The sequence below is a fragment of the Equus przewalskii genome, chromosome 3 (assembly GCF_037783145.1).
Source record: "Equus przewalskii isolate Varuska chromosome 3, EquPr2, whole genome shotgun sequence".
NCBI lineage: Eukaryota > Metazoa > Chordata > Mammalia > Perissodactyla > Equidae > Equus > Equus przewalskii.
In genome coordinates, this window is record NC_091833.1 from 50,737,262 (window position 1) to 50,755,375 (window position 18,114).

At 36.5% G+C, this 18,114-nt stretch overlaps 1 protein-coding gene across 41 annotated transcripts in view; it reads right to left on the reverse strand.

Annotated features, from left to right (window-relative positions):
* Positions 1-18,114, reverse strand: part of PTPN13 (protein tyrosine phosphatase non-receptor type 13) — a 201,180-nt gene that overhangs the window by 35,490 nt on the left and 147,576 nt on the right. For 17 of the 41 annotated variants that reach the window (XM_070614385.1, XM_070614411.1, XM_070614391.1 and 14 more), the window contains 10 exons: positions 17,955-18,044; positions 17,514-17,621; positions 17,208-17,339; positions 6,445-6,911; positions 5,104-5,250; positions 3,762-3,855; positions 3,178-3,263; positions 2,328-2,487; positions 747-961; positions 534-632 (listed from right to left, as the gene is read on the reverse strand). In XM_070614385.1, the coding sequence (XP_070470486.1) occupies positions 534-632; positions 747-961; positions 2,328-2,487; positions 3,178-3,263; positions 3,762-3,855; positions 5,104-5,250; positions 6,445-6,911; positions 17,208-17,339; positions 17,514-17,621; positions 17,955-18,044 (1,598 nt within the window). The remainder of the gene's footprint in view (positions 1-533; positions 633-746; positions 962-2,327; positions 2,488-3,177; positions 3,264-3,761; positions 3,856-5,103; positions 5,251-6,444; positions 6,912-17,207; positions 17,340-17,513; positions 17,622-17,954; positions 18,045-18,114) is intronic. The other 24 variants (XM_070614412.1, XM_070614394.1, XM_070614373.1 and 21 more) reach the window with 5 other exon arrangements.

An 18,114-nucleotide genomic window follows, 5' to 3' on the forward strand; every position in this document is an offset into this window, starting at 1 on the left:
AGCCATGCTGTGGTAGGTGTGCCACAAATGAAGTGGAGGAAGATGGGCACAGATGTTGGCTTACGGCCAGTGTTCCTCAGCAAAAAGAGGAGGATTGGCAGCAGATGTTAGCTCAGGGCTAATCTTTCTCAAAAAAAAAGGGCAAAAAATCTTAAATAATTTTCGTTTTCATCCAAACTAGCTTAGAATGAGAATCACATTATCTAGTTTGGTTTAATGAAGAAATAGTCAAAAGGTTTCTTTAACCATTATTTTATGTCTTTTTCTATTTATGCTTAGAAAACAAATTCCTAAAATCCTAGAATCCTAGAATTCTGGAATTGGAAGGGAGAGAAGAGAAAGCGAATTGAATTACAGTACTTTACATTACAAATATAGAATGCACTCAGAGGTTAAGTGATGCACACAAGATAATACTCCTAGCTAAAGAAGTAAAACTCAGGACAGCAATCCATGATGAAACCACCATTACAGCTGCATTAATCCTTAATCGCTACTCTAAAAAAATATAAATTACTTTTCACAGGTCTCACCAAAAGAGCAGGGTCGATTTCCGGTAGCACACCAGGTGGAGGTCTACAGAGAAGCAAGGACACTTCCGGAGATGTTCCCCTGAGAGCAGATATGACTTCCTGGGAGTGTCAGGAACGAGAAACGAAGAGACAGTTAAACCAGCATTACGAAATCCTTCTGGAAGGCCAACCCGTTCCATCATTAAAAATGCTGCACCCCATGCCGGGGCTCACCTGCTGAGACAGTCCTTTCAAAGAGGCTCCATTCACCTTCAAGATAACATCTCCCACATCAATTTTTCCACTTTCTGCTGCTGGCTGTCCAGGAAAGAGCTTTTTAACTCTTACTATGCTGGTATTCATTTGCTCGGGTATAAGATTATCTTCTCGAGAAAAACTGAATCCTAGGCCTGAGCTATTTTTAAACAATTTTACCTCAAATGTATTCTCTGCAGAAAAAAGATATAAAAAATTTAAATATTCTTAACAGGCTATGTATATATATGAACATACATATTTACTTTCAGACACAGTTTAAAAAGCCTATTTCCCCACAATATTTATAGTTCTCTAGGCACTATCGCACTCTTAGCCTATACTCAAATCCTATTTCATACTCTCTATCATTATGAAAACTTAACTTAATGAACTAAGTTGCATGAACTAACAAGCTGCTGGAACGTAAAAGAGTGTTCTGAAAATGAAATTATACTTAATCCCATGTGTTTTAAGATTGTAGAATAACAGAGAAATAGATGGAAAAAGCCAAAGGAAGAGAAGAATGAGAGAAATTTAGGTACACGAGGGGAGAGAGACGGTAAGAGCAAAGCAAATGTTAGAGAGGGTTTGTGGAAGTAAGTTGACATTCTAATGTTTTGGTGAGGTATAATTTAATTCAGTAAATTGCAATGACATAATGATAAAATTCTCATCAACAAAAGAAATTAAAAGACCAATGGTTACTAAAGAATGAAAAACCTATTTAAAGAACATAGGGCAGTGAGATAAAGTGGGTATGCTAATCTTATTTTCATAATCAGGAAAAATAATATATGCTGGGCTATTTTTTTTCCTTATTTTGGGGACTAATTCAGAATGGCTAACATTTGTGTAATCAAATAAGGATTTAAAATAAAAGATGAAACAATGACTATACACCACCACTATCATTTATAAAATAAAGGACACTGATGCCCTTTAAAAGGATGATAGATGGAATTTCAGAATAAAAGGTATTTCTGTATTATGAACACATTGACCCTTATGAAAAATTCACTACGACATCATTCTTAATTTTGTTATTTTACTACCAATTAATGGTATGTCCAAGGGCTGGCAAAGTTTGTAAGAAAGATCAGTATCTGGGAACTATTACATGAATTTCTGCCCAGGGTTAGCTTGACAAGCCCATAAAATTAAATAGAAATATAAAAAATATATTTTATATACACATAAATACAAAAAATAAGAGGCAAGATTTCATATGGGTTTGAAGCCACTCTCAGCAATTATTTATATTTATTTTTTTCCTTACAAATTTCATTTTGAATTTTACAACTATTTAAGGTACTTGTAAGTGACCATAATCTGTTTTATGCATGACTTCACTATCCAAAGTCTTTTAAACTCTTAAGAGCTGCAAATATGTTTTTATTTTTAAATTCAGTATAATGCTGCATCAGACTGTTATTTACACTTGACAAGAAGAATAACTAAGACGACTCAGGCATGAACTGTGATCCAGCATGCAAAAGTCAAATTTTGAATAAGCCAGGAGTAAGTTAGAGGCGAGCTGACAGTCTCCCAAGGGCTGACCTTCGGTGACAAAGCTGTAGTCTTTGACATGAGCCATTTTCTTCATTTTTTCTGGAGCTTGACCTTGGGCATCTGGATCTAGAAAGGCGCACTGTGGGGCTACAGGCACATGTTCTTTGGATGATGGAGATTGTCCCTTTTCTAATAACAGATGAACCACCTGAACAATGAAATAGCACTTCATTAATTAAAAGGAATTATAAGAAAATAGATAAATTTTCAGGACTTTGTATAGTTGATGGCATAAAATCATTTAAAGTAACTACTTTGTCCACCAAAATAAAGGTAAAGGGAGAAAAAAGTAGAGGGACAAAAGCAAGGGACTGAAAATTTCAAAATCAAATTTTTACTATTTTCTGTATAAAAAGATAAATGATTTAAAAAATTCTATTATAAAAATAACATAAATATGATATAGGAAATTTGGGTATTAGAATAAAATCACTGCTATATTATTATTATATAAAGACCATTAAATAATTTGGTGAACTCTGTGACTCAGATGTATTAGAGCAAAGTGATTTTAGCCTTTGGGCGGAAGAAGGACTAGACATGAAAATCACTAGACATTTAGGAAAAATTTTAAAAATGCAATCTTCACTCTTCTTCCTGTCAGGTCTCTGGTGATATTAGGGCGACACGTCATATAGAAAGTCAGTTCCCTCAGTAAAAAAACCTCTTGTCCTAATACTTGCTTTCCAGTTTGGAAGAAAAAATATACCAGAATGTTTACATGAATAGGCTTGGTTTCTTGACTAACAAATTTGGAAATGTCAACGAGATTGATCTTATTCACACATTATTATATTCTTCTAAGGTATCTTAAAAGGTTGGTAAAATGAGCTGTTACCTGTCCTGTATTTCTCAGCGTCTCCACAGCTTGCTTGTGCGTAGCTCCCTCCAGACTGACTCCGTTGACAGCCAGGACACGATCACCTACAAATCAGGCAGTAATGTTGAAAGAAGCAAGTCATAAAATAAAGCTCCTGCGTGCTCTTGAATATCTTGTGGCCGTGCTTTGTATTGATTTGTTTGAGGAGAGACAGACAAATTCTGGACAAAACTGTGTCACAGAGTTTCTTTAATCTGTATTTAATTTCTTTCTAATCTTAGGTACATTTTAGAACAGAAATGCAGATGTACTTTCACAAGGGCACGATCCCTTTCCCATTCTCTGGCAAGTTGTTTCTTAGAAAGTACAAACCATGAACTAAGACACTGTTAAGATATTTCCTGATACTAGAGAACAACCTGGAAAGAAGAGTTTTTGGAATGATATCAAGGAGTTTTTTTAATGCTGTAGTCTTAAAATAGTGTATGTTCTTATTTAATATTAAAAATAATCTGAAGGTCTATATCAATGTTCCGGTTTCTTATCTATTTGGTGAAGTGATAATCCTATATGTAATTCCCAAACACACACAAACACTCTACCTTTGTGAATTCTACCATCGGACTCTGCTGCTCCCTTGGGAATAACAGCTTTCACATAAATGCCACCATGTCTGACACTGGTATTCACACCTCCCTAAGTGGAAAAAGGCAAAATCAACAAGGTGTAATATGAAAAATTTCGCACTCCATCTTTCAAATCTAAGACCTAGAAAGCATTCATTCATCAGCCAAAGCAGCAGCACCATGTCAGCAATTACTTCAATACCCAAGAATATTTCTAGCTAAGTTTTCCAAATGCTAAAGCAGTTACCTTTTAGAAAAACTCTTTATTCGGAAAATAACAACATGCCAGATTTGACTACATGAGCAATTGTTCTTCCTTTGTAAGTCTACACCACGCATTATGAGCAAGCAGAAAGCAAAATCCATCTATGCAAAATTAGTGTGAGAACATAACTGTGAGAAAAAACAGCAGATGGAATAATATACTTCAGATGATATTTGCTAATCTGAAAGCAAATCATACGAATCAAGGAAAAAATTTTTTTTCATTTTAAAAGGCTTTGGTAGAGAAGGTTTGATATAGTGTAGATGAGATCTACTGGGTGATTTTCCATCTCTTGTGAATACTGAGCTTTTATTTCTCTTCACAATAAGATAATAAAATTCTAAAGAGGTTACGGCCGAAGAGCAAAAGCGTTCAATTATTTTTAAAAGTGCTAGAAAATTAGGTTTTCTTTTTGATCTCTATATGTTAATAGTACTATTTCCACCAGGTTTCTACATGGCTTTTAATAACTAACAGTACCCTTCAAATGTCATAAATGACAATGTTACAATTTAGGGTATAGTATATTCATTAACAGAATTCTACAGTAATTTTATCAAATTACTTTAGATCAAATCATGCTTACGACCCTATTTTAACTATCTTAAAAGTACACACATTCCTTGGGAAGCTCTAATTTTAAAATACTAATCATGTTTACAACTTCATATATATTACTGGAGAGAAAGAGCATATAAATATACATTAGACTTTAATTATTTATGATGTGGGTTAAAAGGTACTGTTCCATGCTCATGCAGAAGCTGAGATATGTATACAAAGCATACTTATTAATTTTATATTTTCCAAGTCTTGCATCCAGATTAAGCAAGTATGAAAGCTACGGGTGAAAAGGTAGCATTTGTCTAATTTCTTTTAAACCACAGGAAAAAGTGACCAGCACACTCACTTTTTAAAAAAAAATTTAAGATATGATTCAATTTCCAATTTTGGAAATATCTGACAAGTTTCCCTTTTGAAGCAAAATAATTAAATTAATAAATTGGCATACAACAGGCTGCTGGAAATGGAGAAGAGAAAACATTTGAAAACCTTGTCAAACAGTACCGTGACACTTATCCCCAAGCTGTTATCATTTTTAGCCAGTTCAACCTCAAAGATATCTCCAGGTTTAGGAGGTGATGAAGGAAAAGATTTAAAATTCATTTTGTTGGATGTATTCATTGAGGAGGAAGATTCCTTAACAAAGAAAAACAAACAAACAAAAAAGGATTTCTTGTTAGAGTCACAATGAATTATTACTGGAAGATCAATAGGTGTTTTTTGGAAAAATTAAGAAAAAGCAAGATATAAAGGGTTAGAGTGGATTCAAAGATCAAAGATCAGGTGGTATGGAAGAGATCTTAGAGATCCTCTACTCCAATGCCTTCATATTTTATGGTTGAGGAAATTGAGCTCTAGAGATTAAAGCGTTTGCTTCAGGTCAAACAGCTAGATATGGTAGAGGGAAGCCCAGGATCTAGTTCAAACCTGGCTTTTACATAGTCTTTGCCCAATGTCTTTTACACTCCCAAATTTAGAAGGTATTTCCATTTCCTTTAAAAATCAATAGATATCAAGCAGTAGCTTTCAACTTGGGCCTCTAAGATGAGTAGGCTTCATGTTTACTCTGTATACGTTTACAAATCCAGTATAAACACAGGCACAACAGCTGAGCCCCGTTCACAAGGGCATTACCCTCTTACGAAGAATGCTGGTCTTTCAGGGAACAAAGGGCTTAAGGTTCTTTTCTGAATCTGCTTGTGAATGAGAGTTTAATTTCTGTCATTTCTAGGAGGTGAGCAATTTTCTATGTTGCCGTTGTTCTTACTACTGTCATGCATTCAGAACTTCAGGAGAACTTTGACTATCAATAGTAGAGTGAACTGTCCATTATGTGAACTATTTAGGAAGAACTTCTTCACATATTAAATTCTCTTATTAATATAAACATTAAGTATGCAAGAGATGAACAACTTGTAGATAACAATCACAATCTGATTATTCATTCCTTTGTGTCATCAGGTACCGATTTCCCAGAATAATAGCCATTTTAGAGTTAGTATTCAAAGCTGCTAATTTCTCTGAAAGCATCAAATGCAGCAGCAGTTAGTAGCATAATATAAAAACTAATCACCCTATCCAGAATAATGCAAGAAGTTTATAGATTATTCTGCTCTGTAATTTATTTGCTGTTGTTTCCTTTGTTAAATGAAAAAAACAAAGATTCAAATTAAACTATGCCCAGATGGTTCTAGACTTATCGTGGTGATTACACTGTAATGCATATAAGTGTTGGATCATTATATTGTACACTGAAACTAATATGATATTGTAGGTCAATTACACTTCCCTAGAAAACAAACAAAAACAACAAAAAAAATTGAACTATGCCTTTTTCGGTGTTTGATGATCCTGACTGCTGGAATAAGTGGCTTCATCCACGTCTGAATCTCCACGGTCAGAGTAATCTGTTGCATCAGAAATGCCTGGTTTTTTAGCTTTGCTTCTGTTACTGTCAGTAGAAGTCCTCTTTTTCTCAGTGGCTTTGGATATCACAGATGGGGAAGGGCTGCCATGCTGTGATTCCTGCCAGGTTCGGTCACCTACATGGCTGGCAAAGAAACCATTGACCTGACTCTGGGACAAGCTGGCACTCTCAGTTCTGGAATCCTGAGAACTTAGGCTTCCCTCTCGCAGGCCCCCAGACAGCCCAAAAGAGTTCTCTGAGATGTGCCTTGGGGTACCATGTGGCCAGCAGTGATCCTCAGAAGAAGAATCGAGAGCAATGTCTTGCAGGTAGGAAGGTTTCTTCATGTAGTTTTTCATGCCATTGGCAACGTGCACAGGAGTAGAAGGCACTAAAAGTCAAAATCCATCAATGAGAATAACAGGTCAGTGACACACATGCTTATACACATCCACAATATTCCCTGATAATTGTTGGGAGTATTTTACATAGGAAAACACAGGCACACCGTCTAACCCAGCATGACAAAGACTCAAGAAATGTAGTAGATGATTTCTGTTTCCTTTATTGCCTCTTTTGGTCATTCCTGCAGCAACTTCTACTGAAATGTGTACCACCTTCAACTTAACTGCCCATTTCCATTCTCCAAAATCTATTTCAAAGGAGTCACCTCTGTGAAGAATTTCTTGATTCTCTAACTAGAGAGAATTTGAATCTCCCAAATCCTTGACCCTTATTTAACGGTTATTTATATACTTGTTTTATATTGTCCTACCAGATTGCATTTTTTGGACTCCAAATAGTTATCAAAGAAGGAAATTCTAAATTCCTTACATATAATTCTTATCAAAAGTCACTTAACAGAGTGATGTCAGCATCATGGCAGAGTGAGCTCTTTCCTTAGTCTCTCCTCGCTAAGATACAACAAAAAGACATTCATAAACTAACAGAGGACATTCACACAACACAATAGACGTCTGCGAGATCCACACAGCCATACGTCCGAAGGCAGGGATGCTGGGCCCCCCTGTGAGGCAGTGGAAGGAGGTAAGTGGATCTCCTCTCAGTCCTGAATGGCAGCAATCTAGGGTGATGGACCTCACGGGGCAGCCAGCACACAACTCTGAGAGGAGAAGGGGGAAAAGGCAGCCCTCTACAGGAATGCTTGTGCTCCTGGAGTTGCCTCCCAGCCTGTGGGAATGCTCTACAACGAGGTGGCTAAGCAATCATGGAGGTGCCCACATCAAGCTGAGAAGTCTAAGTGGGCAGAGAGTGAGTGTGTGGGACAGCGCACAAGAAAGAAAGCACCTCCCTGCTGGTGCACCAGCTTGGCCAGTAGGCCAGAGCAGGGGATCCCTGCCAGAGTCCCGGAGCCTTTGCATGTAAAGCAGCAGCAGCCAGTGAGCAAGCAAAGATGGGCCCTATCAGCACAGCTTCCAATGGACGGTCACATCTGCCAGAGGTCACAGTGGGCTCAGAAAACACAGTTCCTGCCCCCCTGCCAGTGGTGGCAGGTGGAATCTGCAAGAAGATACTACTGCTAAGTAATGGCAAATGTCCACGCCATCAAATAGCATGAAGAAGTATATTAACACCCAGGACCAGAAGGAAAATGACAAGAGCCCAGAAATCAATCATGAACTCACAGAAATTTATAGTCTAAGTGATAGAGAATTCAAAATAGTTATCATAAAGAAACTCAATGAGTTACAAGAAAACTCAGGAAGACAGTTCAATGATCTCAGGAATAAAATTAATGAACAGAGGGAATTCACAAAAGAGACTGAAACTATAAAAAAATCAGAAATGTTGGAGATGAAAAACACAATGAATGAGATAAAGAAAAATCTGGAATCCTTAAAAAACAGAGCTGACATTATGGAAGGCAGAATTAGTAATTTAGAGGAGAGCAGTACAGAAATGCTGCAGATGGAGGAGGAGAGAGAATTAAGAGTAAAAAGAAATGAAGACATTCTCCAAGAAATATCCAACTCAATTAGGAAATACAACATAAGGATTATAGGTATTCCAGAGGGAGAACAGTGGGAGAAAGAAGCAGAGAGCTTGTTTAAAGAAATAATAGGTGAGAACTTTGCCAACCTGGGGAGGGAGCTGGAACTACATGTAAATGAAGCTAATAGAACTCCTAATTACATCAACATAAAAAGACCTTCTCCAAGGCCTGTAGTGGTAAAACTGGCAAAAGTGAATGAGAAAGAAAAAATATTAAGGGCAGCAAGGCAGAAGAAAATAACTTACAAAGGAAGCCCTATCAGACTTTCACCAGATTTCTCAGCAGAAACCTTACAGGCTAGGAGAGAGTGGAGTGATATATCACAACACTGCAAGACAAAAACTTTCAGCCAAGAATACTATACCAGCAAAACAATCAATCAGATATGATCGAGAAATAAAAACTTTCCCAGATAAAGAAAAGCTGAGGGAGTTCACTGCCACAAGACCCACCCCCCTGATAAGAAATGATCAAGAAGGCCCTCATACCTGCAAAAAAGAGAAAGTCTTTACAAAGCCTTAAGTAAAGCGATAAATAGACAGACAAAATCAGAAAATTTCAGCTCTCTATCAGAACAAGTTAGCAAACAATTATAACATTAAAGATAAAGGGAAGGAAAGCATCAAAAATAACTATAATCACTTCATTTTAATCACAAACTCACAACACAAAACAGAGTAAGTTATGACAACAATAACTTAGACGGGGAAGAGGAGAGGGATGGAACCTGCTTAGCCTAAGGAAATAAGAGACTATTAGAATACGGACTATTTCATCCAGGAGATCTTTTATACAACCCTCACATTAATGACTAAACAAAAAATCAGAACAGAGACACAAATGATAAATAAAAAGAAAACTGAAAAAACCATCACAGAGAAACACCAAACTGAACTGGCAGTTGGAAAGACACAGGACGAGAAACAAGGGAAATACAGAACAACCAGAAAACGTGTGACAAAATGGCAGTATTAAGCCCTCATATATCAATAATCACTCTGAATATAAATGGACTAAGTTCTCCAATCAAAAGACAGAGTTGCTGGATGGGTGAAAAAACAAGACCCAACATTATGCTGTCTCCAGGAAACACATCTCAGCTGTAAAGACAAATACAGGCGCAGAGTGAAGGGATGGAAGACAATACTCCAAGCTAATGGCAAAGAAAGGAAAGTAGGTGTTGCCATACTCATACCAGACAAAGCAGACTTCAAGATAAAAAAGGCAATGAGATACACAGCAGGGCAGTGTATACTACTAATAAAAGGGACACTGCACCAAAAAGACATAACACTTATAAACATATATGCCCCTAACACAGGAGCACCAAAGTACATAAACCAACTATTAATACACCTAAAAGGAGAAATTAAGAGCAACATAATAATACTAGGGGACCTCAACACCCCACTTACATCAATAGATAGATCATTCAGGCAGAAAGTCAACAAAGAAACAGTGAATTAAACGAAAAACTAGAGCAGATGGACTTAACAGATATATATATATATATAGAACATGGCATCCAAAAAGAGCAGAATAACATTCTTTTCTAGTGTGCATGGAACATTCCCAAGGATAGACCATATGTTGGAAAACAAGGCAAGCCTCAATAAATTTAGTAAGATTGAAATCATATCAAACATCTTTTCTGACCGTAATGCTATGAAACTACAAATCAATTACAAGAAAAAAGCTGGGAAAGTGAGAAATATGTGGAGACTAAACAACATGTTACTGAACAACCAATGTATCAGTGAAGAAGTCAAAGGAGAAATCAAAAAATATCTGGAGACAAATGAAAATGAAAACACAACATACCACCTCACACAGGATACAGCAAAAGCAGTCCTAAGTGAGAAATTCATAGCAATACAGGCCCACCTTAACAAACAAGAAAAAACTCAAATAAGCAATCTTGAACTACACCTAACAGTACTAGAAAAAGAAGAACAAACAAAGCCCAAAGTCAGCAGAAGGAGGGAGATAACAAAAATTAGAGCAGAAATGCATGAAATAGAAGCCAAAAAAACAGTAGAAAGGATCAATGAAATGAAGAGCTGGTTCTCTGATAGACAAAATTGACAAACCCTTAGCCAGACTCACTAGGAAAAAAAGAGAGAAGCCTCAAATAAAAAAAATTAGAAATGAAAGAGGATAAATTAAAATAGATACCACAGAAATACATAGGATTATAAGAGAATACCATGAAAAACTATATGCCAACAAATTGGACAATCAAGAAGAAATGGATAAATTCTTAGACTCATAGAACCTCCCAAAACTGAATCAAGAAGAAACAGAGAATCTGAATAGACCAATCACAAGCAAAGAGATTGAAACAGTAATCAAAAATCTCCCCAAAAATAAAAGTCAGGATCAGATGACTTCTCTGGAGAATTCTACCAAACATTCAAAGAAGATTTAATACCCATCCTTTTCAAACCGTTCCAAAAAATTGAAGAAGATGGAACCTTCTTAACCTATTCTAAGAGGCTAACATCACCCTCATCCCCAAGCTAGACAAGGACAACACAAAGAAGGAAAATTACAGGCCAATTATCGCTGATGAATATAGATGTAAAAATCCTCAACAAAATATTGGTAAACTGAATACACCAATACATTAAAAAGGTCATACACCACAATCAAGTGGGATTTATATAAGGGACACAGGGATGGTTCAACATCTGCAAATCAATCAATGTGATAAGACCACATTAACAAAATGAAAAATAAAACCACATGATCGGGCCAGCCTGGTGGGGCAGCGGTTAAGTTTGCATGTTCCAATTCGGCAGCCCAGGGTTCACCAGTTCGGCTCCCGGGTGCCAACATGGCACTGCTTGACAACCCATGCTGTGGTAGGCATCCCACATATAAAGTAGAGGAAGATGGGCACAGATGTTAGCTCAGGGCCAGTCTTCCTTAGCAAAAAGAGAAGGGTTGGCAGCAGATGTTAGCTCAGGGCTAAGCTTCCTCAAAAAAACCCACATGATCATCTCAATAGACACAGAGAAAGCATTTGACAAGATCCAACATCCATTTATGATAAAAAACACTCAATAAAATAGGTAGAGAAGGAAAGTACCTCAACCTAATAATAAAGGCCATACATGACAAACCCACAGCCAACATCATACTCAATGGGGAAAAACTGAAAGCCATCCCTCTGAGAACAGGAACAAGACAAGGATGCCCACTCTCGCCACTCTTATTCAACATAGTACTGGAGGTTTAGGCCAGAGCAAAGAGGCAGGAAAAAGAAATAAAAGGTATTTAAATTGGCAAGGAAGAAGTGAAACTCTCACTGTTTGCAGACAACATGATTCCACATATAGAAAACCGTAAAGAATCCATCGGAAAACTACTAGAAATAATCAACAACTACAGCAAAGTTGCAGGGTACGAAATCAACTTAAAAAAGTCAATTGCGTTTCTATACTCTAATAATGAACCAACAAAAAGAGAACTCAAGAATACAATTCTAGGTGCCTGCCCCGTGGCCAAATGGTTAAGTCCACGCACTCCGCTTCGGCAGCACAGGTTTCGCTGGTTTGGATCCTGGGCACAGATGTGGCACCGCTCCTCAGGCCACATTGAGGCAGCGTCCCACATGCCACAACTAGAAGGACCCACAACCAAAAAAATATACAACTATGAACTGGGGGGATTTGGGGAGAAAAAACAGAAAAAAAAAAAAGATCGGTAACAGTTGTTAGCTCAGGTGCCAATCTTTAAAAATAAGAATACAAACCAATTTGCAACTGCAACAAAAAGAATAAAATATCTAGGAGTAAATTCAACCAAGGAGGTGAAAGACCGATACAATGAAAACTATAAGACATTATTGAAAGAAACTGATGATGACATAAAGAAATGGAAAGACATTCCATGCACATGGATTGGAAGAATATAGTTAAAATGTCTATATTACCTAAAGCAATCTACAGATTGAGTGCGACCCCAATCAGAATCCCAATACATTCTTCACAGAAACAGAACAAAGAATCCTAAAATTCATATGGAGCAACAAAAGATCCCAAATAGCCAAAGCAATCCTGAGAAAAAAGAACAAAGCTGGGGGCATCACAATCCCTGACTTCAAAATACACTACAAAGCTATAATAATCAAAACAGCGTGGTACTGGTAGAAAAACAGACACACAGACCAATGGAATAGAATTGAAAGCCCAGAAATAAAACCACACATCAATGGACAGCTAATCTTCAACAAATAAGCCAAGAATGTACAATGGATAAAGGAAAGTCTCTTCAATAAATGCTGTTGGGAAAACTGGACAGCCACATACAAAAGAATGAAAGCAGATCATTATATTTCAACATACACAAAAGCTAACTCAAAATGGATTAAAAACTTGAAGGTAATATGTGAAACAATAAAACTCCTAGAACAAAATATAGGCAGTACACTCTTTGACACTGGTCTAAGAAGGACATTTTTGAATACCATGTCTACTTGGGGAAGGGGAAAAAAAGAAAAAATAAACAAATGGGACTCCATCAGACTGAAAAGCTTTTGCAAGGCAAAGAAAACCAGGAACAAAATGAAAAGACAACCCACCAACTGGGAGAAAATATTTGCAAATCATACATCTGACACGGCATTAATATCCAAAATATGTAAAGAACTCATACAACTCAACAACAACAAAAAACAAACAACCTGATCAAAAAATGGGCAGAGGATATGAATAGACATTTTTCCAATGAGACATAAAGACGGCCAATAAGCACATGAAAAGATGTTCAACATCACTAATCATTAGGGAAATGCAAGTCAAAGCTACAATGAGATATCCCCTTGCACCTGGTAGAATGGTTATATTTAGAAAGACAAAAAATAACAAATGTTGGAGGGGACGTGGGAAAAGGGAACCCTCATACACTGCTGGTGGGAATGCAAACTGATGCAGCCACTATGGGAAACAGTATGGAGATTTCTCAAATAATTAAAAATAGAAATACCATATGACCCAGCTATCCCACTACTGGGTATTTATCCAAAGAACATGAAAACAGGAATGCATAAAGATACATGCACTCCTATGTTTACTGTAGCAATATTCACACTAGCGAAGACTTGGAAGGAATCTAGGTGCCAACCAGGGGACGAATGGGTAAAGAAGATGTGGTATATATACACGATGGAATACTACTCAGCCATAAGAAATGATGAAATCTGTCCATTTGTGACAACATGCATGAACCTTGAGGGCATTAGGCTGAGTGAAATAAGTCAGAGGGAGAAAGTTAAATATCGAATGATCTTACTCATAAATAGAAGATAAAAACAATGACAAACAGACAGAAAGGGAGCCTGAATTGGTGATTACGGGGGGGGGGGGGGGGCGGGGAGGAGGGTGAGAGGGGTGATTAGGCACACGTGTGTGGTGATGGACTGTAATTCATCTTTGGGTGGTGAACATGTTGTAACCTATACAGAAATCGAGCTATATAATGACGTACACCTGAAATTTATACAGTGTTATAAACCACTGTTACTGCAAGGTAACAAGGTATGATACTGCAAGGACAAGGGTATGATATGTAGACTGGAAATTCAGAGTAAAACATAAATAACTAATAAATATATAAAAAGATATTCTCACTGTCATCCAGTGATATGCAGCTTAATGCAGTGTTCTACCTACTCGGCTGACAAAAATGAGAATGACTGATAATTTCTCACACGCCTGATGGTGTGAGGAGAAGAGCACTGTCCTACATACTTGACTGATTGTAAACCGATAAAATTTGTGAAAATTGGTAGCACTTGCCAAAAATTTATATGTGCATTGTCCTTAATCTACTTCTAGATATCTAACCTCTAGAAATACGTACATTTTCAATAATGTGTAAACAAGTGTATTTGTTAGAGCAACATTTGTAAGAGAATTATCGCTAACCTGGATGCACAATAGAAAAAAAATTAAATAAATTTCGACACACTCATAATATGAAATATGATACCACATTGAAAAGGTGTATCTTCATGGATGTCCAGAATATTCTAAGCATATTATAGATTGACACAGAGTATAAAAAAAATTGTAACTGAAAAACTATTAGATCAATGAAGAAATAAAAAAATACATGAAGACAAATCAAAATGGAAACACAACATACCAAAATCTATGGGATGCAGCAAATGCAGTACTAAGAGAAAAGTAGCAATATAGGCCCACCTCAAAAAAGCAAGAATGTCAAATCAACAAACGAACACTACACCAAAAAGCACTAGAAAAAGAAGAGCAAACAAAGCTCAAAGTCAGTGGCAAGGAAATAAAAAAATAAATGTATTTTTAGTAAAACAAAACAAAAAAAAAAAAAAGAAAAGAAAAAGAAACAAGCATGTATATGTATGTGTATGTACACACACATGGATTATTTTTTTAAATTATCTATACTATACCATCAGGCTACATATATACCATAGAGTTTTCTTAGGAAAAGCAGTAAGGGGACTTTTAGCTTTTACTTCATAGGTTTCTGCATAAACTGAATTCATTTTAAGCAACTAGTACACATTTTATAGCTTTAAAAAAAAAGTAGCAAACAAAAAGAAAAACAGAAACTTTCCTCTTTGGTGATTGATAATTGCGAGGGATACCCTGAGGTACATACTGGTAGTGTTCTGGGTTCTTGAAGTTTTTTCTCTTTTCAAGTTACACTGCAGTATAGCTGCACACCATGATAAGATTAATCTAGCTTTCTGAAGAAACAACTTCACAGAACTATACTGTAACATTTACTTTTAACTTTTATTGAGAATGGACAGTAAAAAATAAAATAACCACATGAAAGTCTGCTGCAAAGACACGCTTTCTTGATCCCCATACTAGGTAAAGTTCCTCTGCTAAATGCTTTCTTGGCACCTTGGGTTTCTTCCTAACACTTAAATCATAGTTATAATTAAACATTTACGTGTTTAGTTAGTTGCTTAATTAGTTGTTTAGTTACTTGTCTCCTTTGATGTAAGTTCCACGAGGGCAGAGGTTCTGTGTCTTGTGCATCACAGGCACTCAATGAAAATCTGTTGAAGAACTGTCTAAATTTTCTATAAAGCATCTATTGAAAACAAAATTAAGATAGGAGTACCCTAGAGCTTTATTCAGGGGGAAAACGAGTTTCTTCTGAATTCTATGCTTCTTTTGCCAAAATCATGGTGAGAATGGAACCCAATGTTCTACTTCTTGTTTTTGTTTTTTTATTTTGGTCTTGGCTGCTTGAAACTCAGGAATACACTACTACATTTGCAACTGCAGCTGTCTTCCTCTGCTTAAGACGACTAGACTACAAATAGACTATAAGGCTCTTTTGGGCAGTGGTGGTGCTTTCTATCTGTTGTGTTTGTTCACTGTAAACAAGTGCTGAAAATACTATTTATATATGTATATATCTTACATATATATATACACACGACATATATATAATATTTAGTGAATACAAGAAGAAACCAAAGTCAAAATGACTCATCTGTATAAAATATAAGAAATTTTTACATTTCCTATGATTCATCTGTGTAAAATTTAAGACATTTTTATGTCACAATATATTGTACAAAATGTTTATGTTGTTTCTATTTTATCATAATTGTCTAAAGTTATGTGTAAAATCTACTCTCTAAACTTGGTTTTCAGGCAGTAGTTTACTAATTCTTTTACATATTTCCCATATCTTTGGGATGAAAATAACTTATATGTATCCAATTACATGTTTTTGAAAAATACTGTTAATAATGACAGCTAACACTCACATTTAAGTGCTTAATATGCAGCAGGGAATGTGCTAATTCTTTCGTGTATTATGTCATTTAACTTTCACAATCTACAAGACAAGCACTTTTATATCCACCATTTGACATATGAGCACAGTGAGGCTTAGCAAGTGATTTATTCAGGTCTACAGTGTTAATCAGTGGAGACAGAACGACCCTGGACTCTGGAGCCCTGCCCACTGCACTACACTGCATGTGCCTCACGTGCTTCTTTCACAAACACGGCCCCACCACTTGATCCTCATAACAACTCTGTGCAAGACAGACAAGGCAGGGCCGAGGTCACTGTCTCCTCTTTAAACAAAGAAAAACCACCACAGCTCAAGAGGACTTAAGTCATCCAGCTACTAAGTGGCTCAAGTATGGCTCAAACTCAAGTCATCTATCTTCACCAAGTGCCTTTTCCCCACAACATGCTAACGGGAGGGATTACAAGACAAAACGATATGGTCTTGTTTTGAAATTTCTGGTATATTATACTTTCCCATTTCATAATCTGGTTCAGGAAAGAACTTCATAGACAACTATTATATAATTACATTAACTAGACAATGATAAAGAATTTTATTTCTGATTTGGCCTAAGAGGTGATGGAATACACGAAATACTCAGAATTCACTTAAGTGACACTGATTTTACATAACGAATCCATTTTTATGCCTACATTACTAAAGAGGAATGAGACAGAAAATCTTGGAAGTGATGAATGAAAAAGTTACACTGATGTATAACATTAAAACAATCAGAACTACATGTATCAAATTTCCAGAAAGGAAATAAGGAGCTTAAATCCAATGTATTGGGTCAAAGTACTGAAGTTTTTGTAAAAAAATGGAACAAAATACACAGCTAAGAGACACTCACAACATTACCTTTGGATATCTTTTCTTTTGGCTGAGAGATAACAAGTGTCACGTCTTCAGGTGCATTTTGCAAAATTTCAATTGCAGAATGGTGGCTCACCCCCTCTAGACTTACACTATTCACAGATATCAAACGATCTCCTATAAAAAGAGACAATCCAGTATTTTCAACAACAAAGAGAAATTTATGCTACATCTTAGAAACCTCATCCTCCCCACCCCCATTATTTTTGCTCTGCCCAAGTTCCCCTTTTGCTATCTGTGCAAGTTTATGCCTGTCAGTTAGTACTCAGGATATTACCTAAATGAAAGTACCTGGCTTTAAGCATCCATCCAAGTCAGCTGGTCCTCCAGGGGTAATTGAACTAATAAATACACCTAGATCCAGTCTTCCCATCTTCTCCCCACCAATAATTTGAAATCCTGTGAAACAGCACATTTTAAAAAGATCTTCATGATATTGGTGCTTTCAATGACTAATGATTAGCCTGCTTGACACACAGAAGTGTGGCTACTCTCATATGAAATATGATTTACACGTAACACACGTGAGATGGGAATGTTAAATTTGGTGGAAATATTGCTTGTAGGCATTTCATCTTGCCATTTCCTGACTGGGCGGGTAGGGTAAGGGACTGTGGGTAGGCAGGCAGTATTGTGAGAAGGAGGAGGCTGGTGCCTCCATGCCAATGCCATACTAAAGATTTTTTTCTCTTTCAATTCTCACAGACCTTTAAGAATCTCACAGTGACTTACCTAAGCCATACTTTGCATCTTTTTTCAGGTTCACCAGGGTGATCTCTCTTTCTGGTGAAGATACTATGCTCCATCTTTTGTGTAACACATCTATGGGAAATATATAATTTTAAGATAAAATAAACATAACATGCTCAGGCATTAAGACTGTCTACTTCTT